Genomic DNA, 23,897 nt, shown 5'->3' with positions numbered 1-23,897 from the left:
AACAATACTTAACAATTAAAAGTAAAAGTGTAAAACATATTAAATAATAAATATAATTATATAACTAAAATAAACAAGCAAAGATTAACCTTCATTATTTTTTGATGATTGGGCAACTGGAATTGCATTCTCATGATAAAGAAAATTATCAATCTCATCAATATCAAGCTCAGGAGGTGTTTGTTCTTCAGTTACCCAAAAATCAACATGATCAATAGATTCATAATCAATAGGATCATAACATGGCTTCTTGAGCAACCTAAAATTAAACATCACAATATCAAGAAAGAAGTTGATTAATGATTAATTGATTATGCTTAAAAGGATAAGGAAATGAAATAATATTTTGACATTATACATATTCTTTAAACGCAAGTTATAAGTAACATAAACTAGATCATTTAGTCTTTGATGTTTTAGTCTATTTCTTCTCTTTGTATGGATGCGTTCAAAGACACTCCAATTTCTCTCACATCCAGAAGATGAAGAAGTTTGACTAAGAAGACGGATTGCCAACTTTTGCAAAATTGGAGCACTACCCCCAAACAACGCCCACCATTGATCTACAATAAATAAATTTAATGATAAAAAAATATAAGTATAGAACACAAGTTATACTTAACTATTTAAGCGTAAAATATAAATTATAAACTAAAAAATAAAGTAATATTTACCGGGTCGAGTTGTCTTTGTTACGATAAGAGCACTTTCTCGACCAAAACTTCCTTGTCGTTCCCGGTACATATTCATCTCACTAATGCCTTTAGTTAAGTCATTACAAAAAGCTCTTTTTTCAAGTAAAGAAATGGTTGCACTCATGACTCTGTTCTTGCTACAAAATTTCTCATCATAGAAGAATGCAGGATTTAAAAAGTAAGCTGCTGCATGAAGATTGAGTTTTAAATGTTTATCCCATCGAGCCTTAATAATATTTGTGTAAGACTTATACAAAGCTCTTCTATTTCTAAACATCTCCTTTATAGCATTTTTTGCCCTTTGCATGCCTTCATAAACATAACCAAGAGAAGGCTTTTCATCCCCATCTACAATTCTTAGTAATTGAATGATAGGAGCCACAAGTTTCGCTATCGACAAATAATCATTCCAAAACTTTTGATCCAAAACAATATCACTAACAATTTTTCCTGTTGTAGTCTTTGATAATTTATGGATAGTGAAATGCTTGTCTACAACTAAAGCTTGCAAATCATGTTTGTGATCAAAAATACTTTTCAATGTAATAAAAGTAGTAGCAAAACGAGTCACTCCTGGACGTACAATTTCTTTCCAACCTTCTCTTTTTCTCATCCAAGATAAGAATACCATGTGATTATAGACAAATACTGTAATCTTGGAAGCCTTTGTGGCAAGGTCTGAACATGAGGCATACTAGCAAAGTCCTTTAAAAGGAGATTCAAACAATGAGTGGCGCAAGGAGACCAAAAAATGGTATCATATTTCTCTTGTATCAATTTACCAGCAGCTACATAATTAGCTGCATTATCAGTCACTATATGAACAATATGTTCAGCTCCAACCCATTCAACCACTTCAGAAAACAAGCCACATAATGTCTTAGCATCTTTTATGACATCTGATGCATCAACAGATTTCACAAATACTACACCTATAGTATAATAAATTAAAACGTTTATCAACATATATCAAGTATTCTTCATATGACAATTAACAGCAAACTAAAAAAATAGTGAACTAATAAGTAATAACTATACTAAAGACTATTAAAATTTAACATAAATGATACCTGTAGGACAATAAACTAGAAAGTTGATCAAAGTTCTTTGTCCTTGATCAGTCCATCCATCTGCCATAATTGTACATCCACTCTTTGCCCAATTTGCTCGATAACCTTCTACAAGTAAGCAACACTCTCTCTTGCAATCTCCCAACAAGTTAACCCTTAATTCATGATAAGATGGGCCTTTAAAACTGGGACCAATAGCATTGATTGCATCTAAAGCAGGTTGAAAGTATGGTGATAGTGTTGCATGAAATGGAATGCAGGCATCATAAAACCAATGAGCAATTGCCATATTAGCTTTGTGAATTGCTTGCGTGCTTGATAATACACTTTTCAAACTTGGTTGCGATCCTGGAGTAGTCCTTGGAGCAAAATAATTACTAATTTCAATATTAGCTTTTCTTTTCAATGTGGGTTGCATCTTACTCTTCATATCCACATTTGAGCTAGGTTGAACTTCTTGTGCTTCATCTTCAATATTTTGATCACCATATGCTTCATATAGGTTACCATCACCACTCTTACTTTTTTCTTTGATTCTAACCAATAACTTAAGCATTTGGTTACGAACATCATGAGGAACATTTTTGCAAGAAATTATATTACCTGGAACCCCCGCAAGATGTTGCTTCATTCTATTTATGCCCCCTCCTTTACAAGTCTTACTACAATAAAGGCAAGTGTATACACAACTTTTTCCCTCTTTTTTAAATGAAATGTGAGCCCACGCAGGATCACTTTTCCCACGAGCTGTACTTGAGGATTCTGTGGATTGTTTCTCAGATGGAATATTATTACTATCTTGAGAAGCATTATCTTGTAGAGCATTCACACTTGGTAATTCCTACATGTTATAAGCATAAACTGATTAGTGATTAATAATAAATAATTGAATAATTGAGAAATTCATATACAATTATAAATATAACAAGCAACAAAATTTGTCATAGAGGAACAATCTCACTAGCACCAATTTCAATACCCACTGTTAGAGTCGTGGAGAAGCACTATAGATAGAATGCAGGAACTCAATCAAGCACAAATAGCAGGGATAGAACAGTATCACCCATCTAGGTAAAAAAACAAAACATATTGAAGCTACTTCGCCAGGTCCAAGCGACAGTACCCATGAGTTTTTGTCAATTCATACCGAGGGTGCTAATCAAAATGATATTTCTTCATGTAGACAACCTTTACTAAGTCGGAAGAGTACAAGTATTAGGATGAAAAAGAACAAAAAGATGACAAAATTAGGTTCTTTTGACAGTTTATCTTAGCCTAATGTAGAGATAAATCCTCCTATATTGGATTGGGGTAGAAATTTTTATTTTTCCCTTCAGTGGCTTACTTGACAGTAGCAAATACATGCAATGATAGCATTTTACGGATTCATGAACCGTTCAGTACCAATAAGTAGTTCTATCCCTGCAATTTTATGAGATTTCGCTTGTTACATACATTGAACGAACAGTCTCACAAATTTCTTTTTTTTTGAAGTAAAAAGTGAGAAGAAACGGTTCCATTTCCACAAAACTCGACATAAAATTGAAAGTTTTATAAGTTCCACATTGAACAGAGGCTAAAACAGTACGCTAACAAAGGCATTAGTTCTAAGGTTCCTTTAATATTATTTTTCAAAACCAATAGGTCAAAAAACATGGTTCAAGCAAAACCAGAACAAGAACCAGATGGAGCTGCACTATAGAAAAAATGGAGCACAGGCGCGGGCAGACCGTTTCGATTTTCTCTTGCAGAAAGCAAAGAAGCATCGCAGCTTTTAACAGTATCACAAATTTTGCACCAGTTTTCGAAGTAGAAAGAACATAAAGATCAAGTTGAATTTCTACCAAATAATGAATATCAAAACGTACTATATTAAAAACCAAATCCAGCAGAATCAAGCTGCAAATCACACTAGAATCAAGATCGGCTACAGTTCATCAAGTTCCATATATATAAAATCGGGCCATGAAAATCAAACTACAAACTCAAAGATTTAAATTCAATTAAAAGATGAATTAAAAATATAAAGAAATGAAAAGCTTAAACATTACCATCTTACGAGAATAACGAACTGGAACTCAATGAAACGCCGGTGAGGGAGTGGTGATGAAGGAATCCAAAGTGGAAAAGCTGAAAAGGGATAGGGTTTACTGCTTAAACGTTCGTGAAAGAAAAGAAAACTGAAAATGGCTTAACCCTGCAAAATCAGAAAATAAATATGGGTTGAAAAAAAATCATAAAACGGCGATGTTTTGTTTAATTAAAAAAAACACAGAACCGCTTGAATCGGTAGAACCGTCGGTTCACACCGGTTTTGCCGGTTCACATCGGTTTTACCGGTTCATAGTCGGTTCTTTGCACATCCGGTTTTGCATGTTGACCGGACCGGACAGGTAACCGATTCGCGGTTCAACCGGTCGAACCGGCCGGTCCGGTTTTAATAACCATGCTGTTTGTTCGAAAGTCTGCTAGTGGTGTTGTCTACATGCTAGTATATGTTGACGATATTATTTTGACATGAAGTGATGATGTTAGGTTCAATGTGATTTTGAAAAGTTGAATACTCATTTCTCGTTGAAAGATCTTGGTCCTCTTAGTTTTTTCCTTGGTATTGAGGTGTGTTCTGATGCTGATGGTTTGGTGTTGACTCAACAAAAGTATATTCATGAGCTGCTTCACAAACATGGTTTTGGTGATGTAAAGAGCCTTCCTACTCCTATGATCTCCAACTGCAAGTTATCTGCTAATGTTGGAGACCCCATTGAAAATGCAACTTAATACAGGAGCATTGTTGGTGCTCTCCAGTATATAGTTGTTACTCGATCGGATATTGTGTTTGCAGTGAATAAGGTCTGTCAGTTCATGCAATAGCCTCGTAATGTCCATTTTCAAGTTGTTAAGAGGATTTTACGTTATCTTCAATGAATGGTTGGTTTTGGTTTACGGTTTACTACTTCTTCTCGTATGTCTTTGACTGGTTTTGCAGATGCTGACTGGGGCTCTGACACTGATGATAGGCATTCCACTTCTGGCTATTGTATTTTCTTTGGTGGGAATCTAATTTCCTGGAGTTCGCGCAAGCAACAAGTTGTCGCTCGACCACGGCCGAAGCTGAGTATTGGAGTGTTGCTTCTACAGCTGCTGATATTATATGGATTTAGTCTTTGCTTTAGGAATTGTTTGTTGTTCCACATGGTAAGGCTACCTTGTGGTGTGATAATTCTATCACTGTTGCAGTTTGTGTCAATCCTGTTCTTCACTCAAAGTTCAAGCACTTTGAACTTGACTTAATTTTTTGCGTGAAATGGTTGTTGATGTTGCAAATATCTTGACAAAACCGCTCTCTTATCCTTCGTTTCTTAAGCACATGCATAAACTTTTGGTAACACAACTAAGAGTTTCTTCTGGAGGCTTACATAGGTGTAGTAACATGGGGAATGTTGAAGAAAAGAATGAGAAATTCACTAAACATAGCTAAAGAATTCGACGTAGGACAAATGTTAGTATTATCTACACGTGTCTTTGCATGCATATATTGCGTGAATACTAGTGCTAGGGTTTTCTGTTATCGTGCAGTTACAAGTTGTTTTTATTTTGTTATATGCACAATTATTCCTCATTTTCATATATAAATAGTTGGTCTCTAGTTTAGAAATGGTTAGCTTTTCTTAATAAAGGTTTCAAGAGTATTGACTCTCTTTTTCTCACTTTTCCTTTTAGATATATGTGCTATCTTATCAAGTAAAATATGAGATAGAATAAAATTCAATGATGAATTATATAATTTACTATATTTTTTTATATAACAATAAAGCATGTCAGATAATAAACATACAAATAGGCTTTTATAATCTAATAAGCACATGAGTAAGTTTTAAATGTAATATATTGGGTAATAAGCTTGTGTAGGTAAGATTCATGTTTATAATTTTGCGTCTTTTTATGTTACTTCTTAGCATGAATTTTGGGTTATTTACCCGTCTAAATTCAAGTCTATTAATTGGGTATAATTTAATAAATAAAATTGAGGAAACTTAGCCGTCAAAGGCATCATAATATTGATGGCTAAATAGATGTCCTTTAACTTAGAGATTTTGGGTTCTACACTTTAAACCACTGATTTTGAGTGATCTTCTTTGCAGCCCATCAAAGAAATGGGATAATCAAACAAATAGTCCTTGAATTACTCAGAATTCATAGAACGACTCAAATATTTTTAGAAGGTGTAATTTGGTCCTTAATTTCTAAAATTTCCTTTTAGTTAAGATCTCATACTTCAATATTTATCAATACAGACCTTTACAACTCCTTAAATTTATAGAATAGCGTCTGAAGTTCTAATAACTATAATTTTAGTCCTAAAATTGAGGTGTGAAAGAGTTCCTTATTGTCATACCATTATTGTTCCTCAAAGAACAACTCAACAAGACATTGTTTTCTCCTCACTTTTATTCTTTAAAAAATCCTCAAAATAAAATATAAAAAAATTATTGAATTGCAACGTAAATAGGTGTTGAGTATAAACCCTAGAAGAACTCTAAGAGGTCAATAAAGTTATGTTGCAATTGTAACACTCCTTCATCTCCCTCAACTTTGAATATACGTGTAGTCTTATGAATGTAAATTCCAAGGAGATGGTGGGTAGTCAAGTAGTCACTTTGTTCGTTCAGAACATTCCTACGAAATTTTACTGGAGTGGTTTGAGGTAGTTATTTGGAAGACATGGAGAAGTAGTTGACTCGTATATAGATAGAAAGAAGGATAAGACATGGAAGCGTTTTGGTTTTGTAAGATTCTCTAACAAAGTGGATGCTAATAGAGCAATGCAAAGGCTAGACGGTTTTAGCAGTTATGGATTCAAATTAGTAGTGAAAGAGCAAAGTAGAGAGAAAGGTCTCAGTCGTGGAGAAATTTTAACTACGCCTCTAATCATGTATATGATCGGTCAGAATGGCAGAAGAGTAAACAAGATTTGAAGTACAAGGACGTTAGGCGAAAGGATAAGGGGGTGTTTGAAGAAAATATCAATGAAATGGTAGAGAGTAGTGAAGATTCAGATAAATAAGCAAGAAGGACGTATGTAAACGTCCGGGGTCATGTTGAGGAGGATTCAATCCAGAAACATAGAAAATGTCTAGCTGGTACAATGGCAACGGTGTGCAAAACAAGTCAAGTAGAAGAAAGGCTACAGGCACAGAGTCTGGGAGATATCATCAGTCGAAGTTTCCTGATAGAAATTGAAGATCAAGAGCTTTATTGTTTAATATAAGATCTCAATTGGTCTTATCTAAAGGAGATTTTCACAGAAGTTCAACCTTGGACGGAAGCATATCATCAGTCGGAGAGAATCACCTGGATTCAACTGGTAAGTATTCCGCTTCATTTCTGGAATCATAATACATTTAAAACGGCAGCAGAATCATGGGGGGAGCTTCTAGCGTTGGGGGAAAATGCCTTGCAATCCAGAGATTGTGAAAAGTTTCGCTTCAACACCCATGTTCGAATCAAATTGGAGTAAAAGTCTGGTGATTTAGGAGGAGTCCATAAGTCCTTTGGAAAAGGGAGAGGTGATTTAGGAGGAATCAAATTCGAGATGGGTCAACCAGGTGAGGGGTCGGGTCAGAATAAGAAAACGGATACCGGTGGTGAGTTCAATATTCAAATTTGGGATTCAGTAGAAACAAACGGTAAAATAGGGGACGATATTTCGAGGCGAGCTTTTGATGATCTGTTGGGCATAGGCTTCAAGAACCACGGTTTGATTAATAGTTCAATGTTGGAGGGAGATTCGGGTATCGACATTTCCATAGACAATGTTGTTGCGAAGCCCAAAGACAAGTCACGATGGGAGGAATTGGTAGATAATTTAAACAACAAACCTGATTTTGGAGATGTTGGTTGGGCAAGTAAAAATACTCAAAACAACGTGGTTCCTCCTCGGTTGCTAAGATCACAATTTGGCAAACAAAAAAAGTATGGTTCTCTGGAGGAAATCCAAGACAGAGTTTTGACAAACTCTGAAAGGAAAAGAAGGAATCGAGTTAGAAGGAAGAAGAGTAAACAAGCGAACGCCTCTGAACTGTCAGAGCCGGAAGATAGATCTCTTTCCGACTTAGATCTACAAGCTAGAAGGTTGATTCAACTGAAGGAAGCCAAGAAAACTTTGGAATTGGGCAAAGAATTGGGGATCCTTTTTAATGGTTCAGAAGAAGAAATTATTCGAGAGATAGCTTCATTAGAAGATTTGGAAGGTGCATTTCTGGTTTTCTAGTAACTTCAGGGAGGCAGGAGGATCCGACATGAAAGTCTTGTCTTGGATTTTTTGAGGTTTGTTTCTATTGATAAAATCTCAGCATTTCGTAAGAATTTAAGTGTCGATAGGGTTGAAGTGGGATTTTTTTCAAGTAGAGAAAAAGGAGGCATTTTCTGATTTAGCTATTAGGAGTCCATGGTTTTTTGAAATTGTCATTTTCTAAGTTGTTGTAGCGGTAGGGTAGGTTTCTAACATTTTGGGATACAAGCAATTTCAGATGGAAGTCAGTTTCATTAGTGGTAGAGTTACTCTGATCATAAGGAAATATGTTTTTGGATGAATCGTTTTACTCTCTGGTTATTGTGCTTGCCCCTTGTGATTTCGTCGAGTAGACTTAGTTTTGGGGTGAAACAGAATGGTTAAAGAGATCCAACAGCAATATGTGGGTTAGGGGAGGTGTTTCATCACGATTCATTATCGATCTGAAAAAGGAGCGGTTTTAGTTTTTAGAAAAGAAGGAATGGTTGAGACCCAATAGCAACATGTGGGTTAGGGGACGTGTTTCATCGCGATTCATTATCGATCTGAAAAGGGAGAATTGGGTGTTTTCGAAACTGTGCTCACCATATTGTTTTAGATTAAGGTGTTTTGGTGTACTACAACAACAACAAAACCTATTCCATATATAATGGGATAAGGGAGATAGGGTAATAGGTTGCCTCCAACGCCCAGTTGAGAACAACTTCCGTAAAAGACCTTCGACAGTCAAAAAATTTAAAAAATAAAGATAAAAATCAATGCATGTATAAATTAATTAATTAATAAATACATAGTTGAACAATCATCATATGCAGTTTTCATACGTGCATCTGAAATGGAAAGTAATCCCTGCAAATAAGTCCCTATGTAAAAATCTCTACATATAGACAGTAACGTAATTCCCGGCTAAATTTAGAAAGAGAAAACATGAAGAGAATGATACACAGAAGTCATCGATATCAAGTTATGAGAAGTAATAAAGTCAAATGTGTTAAAACCTAGACTAAAGCAACACTACTCCGCTACCCTAATTCTAATCCTTCATATATTCCAATGACAAAAACGAATAAAAAGTAGAAGTCATGGAAATTACTACAGAGGCATTAAAAAGAAGACAGAGATGTTACACCCTATGGCTGTGACCCACAACTACTCGGCTACCCTGGTCTTAAGTCTCCATAATTTCCTATCAAAGGTCATGTCCTCGGTAAGGGCTAAATCCTTCAAATATGATCTCAAGCACTCTAACCACTTCTTCATTGGTCGTCCTCTCCTTCTGGCACCCTCGACTGTAATCGACTCTACCCTCCTGACCGCATCCTACGGTTGTCGCCTAAGGACATGCCCAAACCACCGTAGTCTTCCCTCCCTCAATTTTTCGGATACAGTCACCACCCCCAAGGACATCCTAATTGCAGAGTTTGGTGTCATGTCCCACAGAGTCCTACCACATGCCCATCGAAGCATTCTCATTTTGCGGCCTCCATCCTCCTTATGTGATCCTTCTTGATTGCCCAACATTCTGATCCATACAGTAGCGCTGATCTAATTGCCATTCTATAAAATTTTCCCTTAAGTTTTAGAGGCACCTTCTTGTCACACAAAAATCCAGTAGAAACCATCCACTTTAGCCATCCCGCCTTTATACGATGTGTAACGTCATTATCTACACTCCAATCTTTATGTATCATAGACCCTAGGTACTTGAAACAATCCTTTGAGGATAGAACGTGTCCTTCGATGCATACTTCTACATCTTCATCGGTTTGGTTCCCACTGAAGTTTGAACATATATACTCTGTCTTTTCAATATTGATCCTTAGACCTTTTTCTTCCAAAGCAGTCTTCAGGTAGCCAATCTACTATTCAGCTCAGTTTTTGTTTCAGCAACTAGGACAATGTCGTCAGCGAAAAGCATACACCATGGGACACCGTCTGGTGTCGCACAATAAATGTCGTCCATAATCAAGGCGAAGATGTAAGGGCTAAGAGTCGACCCCTGGTGGAGTCCGATTTCCACCGGGAATGCCTCGGTGTCGCCAACTGTAGTCTGACGAATGTAGTAGATCTATAGTACATATCACGAATCACCCAGATATAAGTAGATGGTATCCGTCTCGTTTCTAAGGTCTTCCATATCGTATCACGGGGAACGCTATCATACGCCTTCTCAAGGTCAATGAACGCCATGTGAAGATCTTTTTTTTCTCTATATTTCTCCATAAGCCGTCGAAGTAGATGAATCGCCTCCGTAGTAGACCTGTCTGGCATAAAACCAAATTGGTTTTCTGAAACCCTAGTAACTTGTCTCAACCTAGCCTCTATCACCATTTCCTATAGCTTCATGATATGACTGAGTAGTTTAATACCTCTGTAGTTACCACAACGTTGGGGATCTCCTTTATTCTTATATTGGTATCACCGTAGACTCTCTCCACTCCTCTGGCATCTTGGCAGTCTCTAAAATAATATTAAAGTTGTTGGTCAACCACTTAACTCCCTCTTCTCCTAGGGCCAACCACACAGTGATAGGAATTTGATCTAGACCGACAGCTTTGTCCCTCCCCATCTTTCTAAGAGCCATTTTGACTTCCTCACTCCCAATTCTACTTGTAGGGCAGTCATTGGCCGTAGTATGATGGTCGGCAGACCCATCAACAGTTCTACTAGTACAGGGAGAGGCACCATCATTAAATAAGCCAGAGAAGTAACTACCCCAAACCCTCTTAATATCATAATCTTTCACTAAAAGAACATCATTGTTGTCTTAATATACCTAATGCTACCTATATCCTTTTTCCTATTCTCCTTGGATTTTGCAAGCTTGAAGATGCCGTTTTGTCCTTCCTTGGTGTCTAATCTCTTGTACATTTCCTCGTATGCCTTATCCTTTGCTTTAGCCACTGTTTTCTTGGCTTCCCGCTTTGCCCCCTTGTATCTTTGTTTAGCTCTCAATCTTTCTTCGTCGTCATTGCATTGTAGAAACTCCTTGAAGCAAGTTTGCTTTGTCTTCACCTTAGCTCACCACCACGATTCTTTATGTTCCTTGACCTTCCTTGTCGCCAACCCAAGGGTGTTTTTGCCCACCTCTCTGATGGAAATTGCCATATTTTTCCATAACATGTCGGCATTATTCGAGTTTGTAGGTCAAAAACCTGTAAGAGACAGAACCTTACTCCTAAAGTCATCAGCTGTCGCTCCATGTAAGTTCTTCCAAAGGATCCTAGGTTTACCTAGTTTAGCCCTCTTATGGGTGCTGTTTTCGAGTACGTTATGGTTAATGATAAGAGTTAGCTTTGGACGATGGGAGAATTGGTTGTCAGTGGTAAGCATATCTGTCTTGCTGCTACGATTGATGAATTATAAGGCTCATTCTTAGGGAGTGTTGGAGAAAGCTATTCTTTCTAAGCCTGGTGGAAATAATTTGTTATTTGGTGTTCTATTCCAGGTTACTTCTAGCCACTATTTTGTTTTCATTTAATTGTTGGGCCGATAAGATATTGTTTGGTTTGGGTATTTCTTTGAATTTTGGTGGAGGCTTTCGAAGAGTTTAGTTCACAGGGAGTGGTCAGCTTAGTTGGGTGATATATTTTTGTTGTAGTTCTTTGTTGGTTCAACTTTTATGTTTTACCTGACAGAATGTACTCTTTTCCTCCTTCTAGGGTTATAAAGGTTTTTAACGAGACCATAAAATCGTGCGTAGAATTCTTTGCACCATACACTTCAAAAATATGCATATATATTTTCAAACTCGGCATTGCATTTGAATACTATTTCGTTCACCTATCCTTTTGGAAACATTGTTCCCTTGCTGCAAGGTTTAACACTATAAAACTTAGACATCTTCCAACTTGATAGCCAATGGATGAGAGAATGATTAATACATCTAAACGATCCAATGACGTTGTCATACATATCCTATGATAATTCTAGATCACCTATAATGATTGTCACGTTTGATCTTCCTATCCAAGGTTGTCACATAATAATGAGTGTGGCAATAGTCATGGTATAAGGAGTCTCTCCTTACAAGGGAAATATCGTGGGGTTTATTTCTCTCTCTCCTTCTATATTATTTGATTTTTATATTCTTTTTAACCCTTATAATCTCTGATCATCCTTCCAATAATTTTTTGTTCAAATTAAAAGAGATGTACCATAACTATTCAATACAATCACCATTCTCACAAATATTGCATCAACAAGGTCGTATCTAGGTCTGGGCGGGAGGGGCATCTGTCAATATTTATTTGTATAATTTATTATACAAATATTTATTGAAGGTATAATTCCCAATTATTTTTAATACTAGTTATTAAATGTTTAATTTTTCTCTAATATTTATTATTACAGGTACAATTGTTTTCTAATATTTATTATTAGGGACTTGCTCTTATAATTTATTTTTTCCTAATATTTGTATAAGTGTCTAATTTTTTGCCAATATTTTTTCTAACATTTGTTATTAAGGGTCCAATTTTCTTTAATACTTATTATCATAGGCATAATTTTTTCAAAATTTGTTATTAGGAGCATACTTTTAAAATTCAATTTCCTTTCTAATATTTATTTGTTATTAGGAGTCCAATTTTTTAATACTTTTTATTAGAGATCTATTTTTTTAATATTTGTTATTATAAACATACTCTTAAAATTTACTTTTTCTTTAATATTTGTTATTAGAGACTCATTTTTTCTAATACTTGTTATTATGAGCTACCCTTAAAATTTATATATTTTTTAATACTTGTTATTAGGAACAATTACTTAAATAATGGTTTATAACCAAAATAATAATTGTTATGTAGTGGTAATGATATAGTCTAAAACAATAATATCCACAACTATTATGTCCACAATAACATATGTTATTAAAAAATTCACAATCACGATACTTGTAGTGATCACAATATCACTAGTTATGTCTGTAATAGTGATAAACACAATGTGATCGAATACATAAATACAAACTATAATTTAAATCCCTGATTAGAGACATAATTTTATAGTTCGTTCGAGAGCCGCCAAAATCTTAAAATCAAACCTGTGCATCAACAAATATGGTATACTAATACTTCGAAAATGAAATTAGAACGATTTAAACTTATGAGACTGATTTAATGTTGAGGCATAATAGTTTAGGAGCATAGAGGAGGAATGAACCATTTTCCCAAGAAATGTGTTCAACATGGGAGGAAGTTATCAAGCGACACGTGTAGATTAGAAACACTGAGAATGAAGGAGGAATCATACGCAATTAGTGCCCCCGCCCTTTAAATGCAAACCAAAGTTATCCTCCCTCCGATTATCGGCCTTATCGCTGGAAATTTAAGAACTCTCTTCCGATTTTAACCCTTTTCTCTCTTTCTAAAGTTTCCCCTCCTTTCTCTCTCCTCTTTTTATTCCTCTACACAATCTAGCAAGATAAAGTGAAAACCCAAAAGAATCCGGGGAACAATAAATAAATAATTAAATAAAAATGGGTTAGCTTTATCGCTTACAGAAACCAAAAGGAACAAGAGAAAACCCTAGATTTGGGGAACCTTAGGTTCATTTGCGTTATTCCACCTATGAATCGGCGGTAACGGAAAACAGATGTATAGAGGAGAGAGAGCAGCCGGTGGGTCCAAGGGAGAGGTGGGGTCGGTGGATCGGAAGCGGATCAACGAGGCGCTTGATAAGCAACTGGAACGATTGTCGCCGTCCACTTCGAGAGGGATCAGCAGCAAGGATAAGTCATCACAGTCGTCCCAAATGGAGAAGCATCAACCTGACCACTATCGTGATTCTCGCTCTGCGTCTCTACCTAAAGCAAAAACCTCGGGTGGTATAAACATAACCACATCTTCCTCTTTCGATAAAAAAGTTAGGGTTTTTATTTGTAAAATTATTGGCTTTTTATTTATGTTGTTCATATTATAAAATACGAGATATTGGTTGGTGATGGGTTCATCTATAATTGATTTTGTCTAGGATTGGACATTACTGTTTGTAAGGATAATTGTTTCCAATGATGAAAAACCCCCCTTGAATATCATCATAAATAAGTGTTGCTCAATATCTGCGTTTATATCTCAAAGGAAGTATCGTATTGGAACTCAGTTTGCCTAAGCATTTCTATGTTTCCCTCAATTTTCAGTATCAAATGAATTCAATTCCTTATATGTTTTATGAACATTCCATGTATTTTTTCATATTTCAAAATTTTTTTTATTACCTATATATGAAACCATGTTTTCAAAGTGAGGGTTGTTACCTTTTTGTGTTTGGTGGTGATGCTTCGCGCTGATACAATTTTGGATTGCATTTACTGTAGATGAATCTGAAACTGACAGTGAAGAGTCGAATGTTAGTGGTTCTGATGGGGATGACACGTCTTGGATCTCTTGGTTTTGCAACCTACGTGGAAATGAATTCTTTTGCGAAGTTGATGATGACTACATACAAGATGATTTTAACCTTTGTGGGCTAAGCGGCCAAGTTCCTTATTATGATTATGCACTTGATTTGATTTTGGATGTTGAATCTTCTCACGGTAAGCTTACAATCTGTTCTTCTAATGTCAAGTTGTTAGGATGTTTGGAAGTCTGTTTCCTTTTTGTTCTTGTTGATATCTTTCTATGACATTTTCTTATGGTTTTATTATAATAATTGCTTTTAAATGTTGATGATGATGAAATTTTGAAATTTCTTTCTGTATTATTTGCCATCTAGTAACATGACAATCCCCCCTTCAGTTTCTTCCAATGAGTAATTTGTTTTTGGCTGACATTTGATAGGAGATATGTTTACGGAGGAGCAAAATGAGTTAGTTGAGTCTGCGGCAGAGATGCTTTATGGTCTGATTCATTCCCGGTACATATTGACAAGCAAAGGAATTGCTGCTATGGTGAGATGTGTGCCGTGATATTCAATATCATAGGTTGTTTTTTTCATATGCTTGTCAACTGACAACTGATTACAACACCATGTATATATATATATATATATATATATATATATATATATATATGAATCTTTACAGCTAGACAAGTACAGGAACTATGATTTTGGAAGATGCCCTAGAGTTTACTGCTGTGGACAACCTTGTCTTCCAGTTGGTCAATCAGACATTCCTCGGTCAAGCACCGTAAAAGTATACTGCCCTAGATGTGAAGATATCTACTACCCTCGCTCCAAGTACCAAGGCAGTATCCTTTTGGTCATTGAACTTATTTGCTACTTCTTGTTGCATGCATTTTGTAGGGGAAGATAACATGCATGTTATGATATCCATCTATCGAAATACCTGCATTAGGGTCTTAAGTTTCATCTCTCAGCATATTGCGAACTTCCGAGGACCAACTTGTTTTATGGCCAGCGAATAAGATTTCATCGTCGTCGTTATTATTATTATCATTTAAATGAAATAAGTTACCTTAATTCTGTCTAGACACTGACGGAGCCTACTTCGGGACAACATTTCCAAACCTGTTTTTGATGACATACCAGCACCTGAAGCCACAAAAAGCATCTCAGAGCTATGTTCCAAGAGTATTTGGGTTTAAGATCCACAAGCCATGATACAATACTTGGATTAACGCACCCTTTTGGGCAATAGTTCTCCCTTTTGCGTATCTTCTATTTCTGAAGTAATGCTTTTGGATGATCGGTGTAGTCCTCTTCATATGTTTTTAAACGAATTACGGTAAATTTCAATTGTTAATTTTCAATTTCTTTATCAGAATTCTTATCGGTAGTGTCCGTAATTTCCTTTTAGGTAAACCCTCCATTTCATTTATTACTTTTAGGAAGAAATTAAATGCTGCCAATGATCTCTTTTGCTAAGATTTAACGTTATATATATATATATATATATATATATATATATATGGGTGAATACAAGATAGTATCTTTTACTATTAACCTTTTGATAATGAATGTTTATAATGCATACTTGGTGTTCGAATTTGGAACCACAAGGATAATAAAAGACTCTTAATCACTGAAATCGTTTGGTCCGTGTTAAGATTTAAGGTTAAAATGGGTGAAAACAAATTGGAAATTTAAGTTTACCGGTGCTATAGAACAAGCAAGAATTTGTAGTTACCAAAGCGGTACATTACAACTAATGACTGAGGATAATCACGAATTTTGAAACAATATATAGTTCATGATTACGATGAAACAATACCTGTCTTGGATTAATTTAAGATTTATAACTTTTGGTAATTGAATAAGTATATTTGATCAGTTGGTCAAATTGTTTATTTTTGTTCTCTTATATTCTCTTAAAGTTGTGAGTTGTAGACTCACATCGAGCACCTTTCTTTTTTTTAGAGTTTCTCCTTCCCCTCCCTTCTAGGTACGATAAGAATTAGATTTAAAATTTATCAAAATTTTTTTTGATAATTTTAGTTTGAATATGGTTTCGTTGAATTTTGGGTTTCCAAATATGATTCTCATGAGTAGGTGTCATGTTATGTTCTTTGTTTGGATAATTTTTGTCTTGGGTCAACTCGAGTTAAATGATTAAGATGGTTGATTTTTTTATAAGACTAATAGAAGATAAATTGTGAACTGGGACAAGTGAAATTTTACGGGAATAAATTTTTTTTTTTTTTAAAAAATGAAAAGAATAACCTAATTAAATTTATTTTTAAAAAATAACACCCAATTTAATCACGTAAACTAAAGTTAGGAGTATCTTTACCGAAGACTTTCTTAAATTACGTATTTATCCTACATGACTAAAATGGTAATAGACGAGTGTTAGGAGCGTTTTCCTCTAAAAGTATTCTCAAAATTAGAATTGAACTGTATATCAATTTAAGGTTAGTAAAAAAATGAAATTAGAGTTTTCAAAATTAGAGTTTAGGGTGTTTGTATTGATGGAATATAAAAGAAATTGTGTAAATTTTATTTTAAGTGCGTAAAATTTTATTTTTGTGACATTTAGTTCTTAAAATGTTATTTAGTCAGAAATTCATCTTTATTTTTAGTTCACATTTTATAACTTAGTGAAGACTACGGTGGTTTGGGCATGTCCTTAGGCGACTACCGTCGGATGCGGTCAGGAGGGTAGAGTCGATTACAGTCGACGGTGCCAGAAGGAAAGGACGACCAAGGCGGAAGTGGGAAGACTGCTTGAGATCTGATTTGAGGGATTTAGCCCTTACCGAAGACATAATCTCTGATAGGAAAATATGGAGGCTAAAGACTTGGGTAGTCGAGTAGTGTGGGTCACATCTATAGGGTGTATCATCTCTGTCTTCTTTTAATGTCTTTATAGTATTTTCCATGACTTCTACTTTTTATACGTTTCTGTTATTGGTATTTATGAAGGATTAGAACTGGGCTTGCTATCGTTGACTTCTGTGTATCATTCTCCTCATGTTTCCTCTTTTAAATTTAGCCGGGTCTTATGTTTCTGCCTATATGCAGAGATTCTTTCGCAGGGATTATTATGCAGGGATTAATTCCCGTTACAGACGCACATATGATTTTAATGACTGCATATGAATACTGTTTAGCTATGTATTTATGTATTTATTTATATATGCATTGAATTTTATCTATATTTTTAATTTTCTGACTGCCGGAGGTCTTCCACGGAAGCTACTCTCAACCTGGTGTTGGGGGCATCCTACTACCCTACCTCCCCCTTACCCCATACATATGGGAATTGGGTTTTGTTGTTGTTGTTGTATTTTATAACTTAGTGCAGTTATATATAAAATATTTAATGTTATGTAATATAAAATATTATATGATATTTAATGTGAAATCAAAAACTAAAATAATATAGTAAATTTAGATAATTATATTATGAGTTAGAAAAACACAACTCGGCTCGAAAAATTGATTTTTTCGACTCAACTCAACTCGAAAAAACTTGTCTCAAATTGACTTCTATTTTTAATTTCATAAACTCGACTTTACTCGAAAAAATTTCAAGTTCAAATTGAGTTATAAATACAACTCAAATAACTCGAAATATTTAGTAATTAGTGGATTGATTTTTAAGTTTGAGTCAAGTCCCTCGACTCTGTATGATATATATATATCACATATGAAAAAATACGAATATATATATATATATATATATATATATATATATATTGTATATGGTTATAAAAAATCATTTAAATTTGAATATAATAAAATCATAATATTATAAATAATTATAATTAAATTTAAACAGATACTCAAAAATTCGACTTAATTCGGGATTTTTTTCAAGTCAACTTTGAGTTATAAAATAAGACCTGTAAACTCGAATAACTCAAAATTTTTTAACTCGACTGGACTTGACTCGATCGAGCGTTCACCTCTAAATTATACTACTAAGTAAAAAATTAAAATTTAATATTGAATAAATATATAATTAATTTTTATAAAATTGAATTTAGGGTTTAGGATTTTTTTAAGCGAGGATGTAAGTTTTAGGATGTTTAGCTTTAGAGTGATGGTTTTTATATATTGAGTACGTTGAAAAATAGAATTTGTTTAGGATTTAGTTGTATGATATCTCAGAATTTTTTTTAAAATTAGATTTTACGGGGTGAATTAAATGTTAAATATATAAAATTTTATTTTTTCCGTTAAATTATTAAATAATTATTTAAATTATTATTTATGAAATTTATAAATTAAAATTAAATATAAGTTAAAGAATAAAAATAAAATCATTATATTATATGTAGAATGAAATAAAAAATTTAAAATAAATAAAAACTCTTATAACATTAAATAAAAACTTAAAATTTAATAAAATAAAAAGTAAAATATTTTTCAATGAAAAATTAAATAAAGTAAATAAAAAATATTATAATATTATAAAAGTGGGTTTAGTTATGCTCGGAACTTAGCGATAATTTTAGTGATGTATATATGCATAATGACACGAGGCTAGACAGTCGGTTAACTGGTCTGTGCGGCTCTTAGATGCCTTGTTCGGCTGCTCAATGTCTAAGTCAGCTTAAACTCTTAGGTTAATGTTGTTATAGCAATAAGCACGATGAAAAATCATAATAAAACGTATGTAAGTGTACGAGGGGAAAGTTTTGGCACGAATGCCCGAGTTTATTCACACAAAACTCTCTATATCCAATGGGGGTGGGGAAACCTCCTTTTATAATGAAGTCCCCTTACATCTCATGACTAATCCTAGTCTAACTACAAGTAAAACTCTTTACTTTAGTTGAAAATCTAATATTTAAGTCCAATTCAAACAAGGAATATGCTACTTGGCTTTTGTTAACTTCCTAAAAAGGCTACTTTTAAGGCATTTTTCACTTAAATTATTATTTGTTTAAAAGCTCATTTTAGGCATTTTAGGATCATGTAGTTGCATATAGTGCATTTGTGGTGGTTGTGCTATTTTATTTCTTAATGGTGTTGTTTGAGGGAAAGGTGCAGTTTGTTTGTGGTGTGCAGGGAATAGCAAGAAAAAAAGATTCTTTGGGAAGTAATGCCGCGGCATCACACGTTGCTAAAGCAGATTGAAATGCCTTGGCATTTCCGGCGCAGAAAAAAGACAAAAAAATATTTCTGCATAAGGACAACTGGCACTGGACAGATGTCTCTGCACGTGAAGGACTGCTGTAACCGCCTGCCAGAGCTGCCAAAGAACCACTGCCACTTGGAGGATAAGGTTCACACCCAACATGTGATTCTAGGGGTATGAGGGGTATTTTGCACCCAACAACCTCATCATTACCCCTAGATATTTTTTATTATATATGACACCTCATGAGGGAGAAAAAAGGAGGACACATACGGTAGCAAAAATCACATTTTTATTTTCTCTTTTCCTTTCTTCTTCCTTGGGATATTCCTCCATTGATAAACCTCCAAGGAGTGGCGAGCTAGGAGCCTAAAGGAGCTAGCAAGCTAGGTGGTTCACGGTGGCCGAGAGGAGACCTCCGGTGGTGCGTCAAAGGCTTCTTCTCAACTTCCATTTTTGCTGCTATTTTATATTTATTTGTGGGTTGTTGGAACAAATATTTTCATGACTTTGTGTTTGGATATTTTGAACCCCACCATGAACTAACTTATTTGGTGGTGGTTGATTTAATAGTTGTTTGAACTTTATTTTTAATGGTATATTTAAGTTTATTTTGGTTCTTTATTTGCTTTGCTTATGAATGCTTCACCATCTAAGCTTGTAAGAGGCATGGAAATGTCCATTTCTTAGATGAAGGTTAGGTATTCGGAAGAATCCTAGACTAAAAATACTTGTAAGTATTCGGAAGAAACACAAGATAAGATCCTCATAAGCAATGGGTTATAGTATTTTCAAGGGGCTTTGAACCGGCCTAGGAATATTATAACTTAATCCCTTAGATCTCGGAAGAGGCTAGGATAGGATTTCAACGACTAAAAAAGGTGTCTTTATCAATAGGGTAGGCTGGCCAACATCGTTGAGTGAGAGCAGATGCCTTGGCATCCTATTCTGTTAGGTTATTTAGAACACTTTAGGAAAGCCCTGTCGAGTAAGTAAAGACCAGTTAGCTTAAATATACTTGAGAAATAAGTTTAGCATCCGTAGATCAATCCCTACCATTCATTCTCTTGGAAGCTTGTCACGTGAGGATTATTTTCTTTTCATTTTATCTTTATTTACTATTTTTACCCTTTTTCATTGCCTTGACATTTCACCATACTCAATATCAAACATCCATCATTGCCATTGCATTTCCATTTGCTACACCATCAGACCATCACTACATATCCACCAGCATACACATTTACATTGCCGTGACATTTGTATATATCAAAACTAACTATACTTAGATAGAATAGTGCATTGCTTTGGTTAGACTTTTGTAATTTTACCCAATCCCTGTGGAGACGATACTCACTCATCATTATATTACTTGAGCGATTGTGTATACTTGCACATTATTTGCATATAATTTATAGTACTCACAACACGCAAACAAGTTTTTGGCGCTGTTGCCGGGGATTGGCAGCCTAAAGTTATTTAGTTTTGCCAGAGCATTTTATTTTGTTTTGCATTTTTATTTGTGTATAGTTTACTTGATTTTTTTTGTTTTATTTTCAGGTTTATCTAGTGTATGCCTAGAAGAAATTCTGAAGAACCTTTGGAACCAATAGAACCTGAGATTGAAAGACTCTTTAGAAGAAGAAGACGTGCTCAAAGAAATATGTATCAGATTGGAAACCAAGGCATTGGTCAGGATAATGGAAATCATAATGTCGCGGCATTAGACAATGTTGATCCTGCTGTTAGGCCGCGCGTTATTCGCGATCACTTAAATCTGATGCTGGATGATCTGAATCCTGGGATTGTGACACCTGAAATTCAAGCTGCATATTTCGAGCTAAAACCAGTCATGTTCAACATGTTGAATTCTATTGGGCAGTTTGGGGGTATGCCAACTGAAGATTCCAGGCAGCACATTCGTAATTTTCTGGAAGTTTGTGATTCTTTTCGCCAAGAATGAGTGCATGAGGATTTTCTGAAATTAAAGCTTTTTCCGTATTCATTGCGTGACCGATCAAGGGCTTGGTTAAGTGGTGTACCAGCCGGTTCTATGGAATCATGGGCCGATCTTTGCAAGAGTTTCTTATTGAGTTACAACCCACCAAACATGAATACACAGCTAAGGAATGAAATATCTTCTTTTCGCCAGGGCGACTACGAATCCATGTATGAGTGTTGGGATCGTTACAAGAGTTTGCTTCAGAAGTGTTCAAATCATGGTTTTCATGATTAGACTCAAGTAGTCATATTCTATAATGGAGTCAATGCACCCACGAGGATGTTACTGGATGCCTCGGCAAATGGGATATTGCTAGATAAATCACCTACTGAGGCGTTTACTATATTGGACAGAATTGTTAATAATGATTATCAGTTTCCTTCCTCAAGGCTTGGGAGTGGAAGGAGAACACCTGGAGCATTTGAGTTAGATACCAAGGATTCGGTGTCCGCTCAACTCTCAGCCATCACTAATATGTTGAAGAACTTACAACGTTCCACTGATGCGAAAGAAGTGAAAGCAACTAGTCTGGCATGTCTGTTATGCCAAGGCAATCATCACAAGAGCGAATGCCCAACTAACCATGAGTCCATCAACTTTGTAGGTAATTACAATCGAGGGAGCAATAATCCCTATTCTAACACTTATAATGCTGGATGGCGTCAGCATCCCAATTTTTCATGGGGAAATCAAGGAGCCCACAATGTTAATCAACCTACTCGGCAGTAGAATCACAATGAGCCTCAAGGTTACCAAAATGCTATGCCATTGCATAATTCCAACAAAGGAGCTTCATCTTCAGCAAGCATGAGTTCATTAGAAGCTACAATTCAAGAGTTCATATCCACTACGAAGACAATGCTGCAAGACCATTCTACTTCAATTAAGAATCAAGGAGCTTTAATTCATAGTCAAGGCGCCTTACTTCAAAGCCATAGCTCGTCTCTGAGAGCTTTGGAAGGTCAAGTTGGTCAGATTGCTACGGCATTGCAAGAGCATTAGCAAGGACGTTTGCCAAGTGATACTGAAGTCACTAGAGCACCTGGAAAAGAGCACTGTAATGTGTTAACTCTTAGGAGTGGAACACAAATCAATCGAAAAGTCAAGGATAGTGGGCCACAACATGATGATTCTAATCCCACTACTGAAGTTGAATTACACGATAATAGAGTTACTGAGAAAGACAAGGAGGAGGATTCTGCTAAGATACTAGATTCTGATGCCAAGGCAAAAGCAAATTCTATTCCTGCAGCTAAGGAAGCTAGACCTCCCCACCCTTCCCGCAAAGATTGAAGAAGCATAATGATGAAGTTCAGTTCAAGAAGTTCGTGGACATTCTTGATCAGCTCCATATCAACATACCTCTCTTGGAAGTTGTTGAACAGATGCCAATGTATGCCAAATTTCTGAAGGAAATCTGTACCAAGAAGAGGAAAGTAGAGACTGTTGCCACGGTAACAGAATTTTGTTCTTCATTGAGTAAGTTGTCGCTAAAGAGAAATGATCCGGGCAGCTTCATTATTCCTTGTTCAATTGGAGCTAATTTCGTTGGAAAGGCTCTGTGTGATCTTGGTTCAAGTGTCAACTTAATGTTGAAATCGATATTCTTGAAGCTTGGCATAGGAGATGCAAGACCCACCTCAGTTATTTTACAACTTACCGACAGATCCCATGTGAAACCTGAAGGGAGAGTCGAGGATGTCATAGTAAGGGTGGATAAGTTTGTGTTTCCAGTCGACTTCTTAATTCTGGACTGTGAAGTTGATGCCAAGGCACCAATTATTCTGGGAAGACCTTTCCTAGCCACTGGACGTATCTTGATAGACTGTGAAAAAGGTGAACTCACCATGAGAGTGGCTGATCAGTGTGTGACTGTCAATGTTTTTCGAACGCTCAAATATGTTGATGACACTGAAGAATGCCAAGGCATTTCTGAATTGAACTCAGTGATTGAAGAAGAGACTGAACATCTTTGCCAGAACAATTTTATTCAGCTAGCAGAAAATGAATATTGGGTGGATGATGAAAGCTTAGTGGAGTCCGACAACTTTCCAATATTGGAGGAACAATCTAGCTTACTACAAGCTAGATCAGGTATGAATTTTGAACCACTAAATTTTGATGAATTTATTCCTCATAAGCCTTCATTAATGCATGCACCCACTCTAGAGCTTAAGACTTTGCCAAGGCATCTTAAATATGTATACTTAGGTAGCAATGAGACTTTACCGGTGATTATTTCCGCTAACCTTACTGCTAATCAAGAGCAAAGTTTTTTAAGTGTGTTGATGCAAAATAAAAAAAACAATTGGTTAGACTATGGCCGATTTGAAAGGCATAAGTCCCACGA

General features: G+C 35.4%; 2 protein-coding genes across 4 annotated transcripts; one reads left to right on the top strand and one right to left on the bottom strand.

The window, feature by feature from the left end:
• Positions 1 to 1,304: 1,304 nt before the first annotated feature.
• On the bottom strand, positions 1,305 to 2,396 carry LOC120144968. The gene is made up of 2 exons (XM_039158894.1): positions 1,766 to 2,396; positions 1,305 to 1,627 (listed from the first exon to the last, which is right to left on the bottom strand). Exons 1-2 carry the CDS (start codon positions 2,394 to 2,396, stop codon positions 1,305 to 1,307), a joined length of 954 nt encoding a protein of 317 aa, XP_039014825.1.
• Positions 2,397 to 13,403: 11,007 nt separating this feature from the next.
• Positions 13,404 to 22,792, top strand: LOC120145424 (casein kinase II subunit beta-1-like). Of its 3 annotated transcripts, XM_039159259.1 has the most exons (7): positions 13,406 to 13,884; positions 14,374 to 14,592; positions 14,837 to 14,946; positions 15,082 to 15,247; positions 15,490 to 15,656; positions 20,620 to 20,627; positions 22,782 to 22,792. In XM_039159259.1, the coding sequence occupies exons 1-5, from the start codon at positions 13,653 to 13,655 to the stop codon at positions 15,618 to 15,620; spliced, it is 858 nt and encodes a 285-aa protein (XP_039015190.1). In that variant the 5' UTR covers positions 13,406 to 13,652; the 3' UTR covers positions 15,621 to 15,656; positions 20,620 to 20,627; positions 22,782 to 22,792. The 3 variants fall into 3 exon arrangements, with proteins under 3 accessions (XP_039015195.1, XP_039015190.1, XP_039015185.1); XM_039159264.1 differs by lacking the exons at positions 20,620 to 20,627; positions 22,782 to 22,792 and having other exon boundaries at positions 13,404 to 13,884; positions 14,852 to 14,946; positions 15,490 to 15,731; XM_039159254.1 differs by lacking the exons at positions 20,620 to 20,627; positions 22,782 to 22,792 and having other exon boundaries at positions 15,490 to 15,731.
• The last annotated feature ends 1,105 nt before the right edge of the window (positions 22,793 to 23,897 follow it).

The sequence above is a fragment of the Hibiscus syriacus genome, unplaced genomic scaffold (genome assembly GCF_006381635.1).
Source record: "Hibiscus syriacus cultivar Baekdansim isolate YM2019G1 unplaced genomic scaffold, ASM638163v2 tig00002338_pilon, whole genome shotgun sequence".
NCBI classification, from domain to species: Eukaryota; Viridiplantae; Streptophyta; class Magnoliopsida; order Malvales; family Malvaceae; genus Hibiscus; species Hibiscus syriacus.
The sequence above is the reverse complement of the archived record's forward strand: the minus strand, read 5'-3'. Positions and strand labels throughout refer to the sequence as shown.

Bases quoted from the DNA above. Each gene is read 5' to 3' on its own strand.
- LOC120144968 (XM_039158894.1), bottom strand. From the start codon at position 2,396: ATGAAGCAACATCTTGCGGGGGTTCCAGGTAATATAATTTCTTGCAAA. The intron at 1,628-1,765 runs GTATCATTTATG...ATTATACTATAG, and splicing joins TCTAGTTTATTGTCCTACAG to GTGTAGTATTTGTGAAATCT.
- LOC120145424 (XM_039159259.1), top strand. From the start codon at position 13,653: ATGTATAGAGGAGAGAGAGCAGCCGGTGGGTCCAAGGGAGAGGTGGGG. The intron at 13,885-14,373 runs GTATAAACATAA...CATTTACTGTAG, and splicing joins TAAAGCAAAAACCTCGGGTG to ATGAATCTGAAACTGACAGT. The intron at 14,947-15,081 runs GTGAGATGTGTG...GAATCTTTACAG, and splicing joins GCAAAGGAATTGCTGCTATG to CTAGACAAGTACAGGAACTA.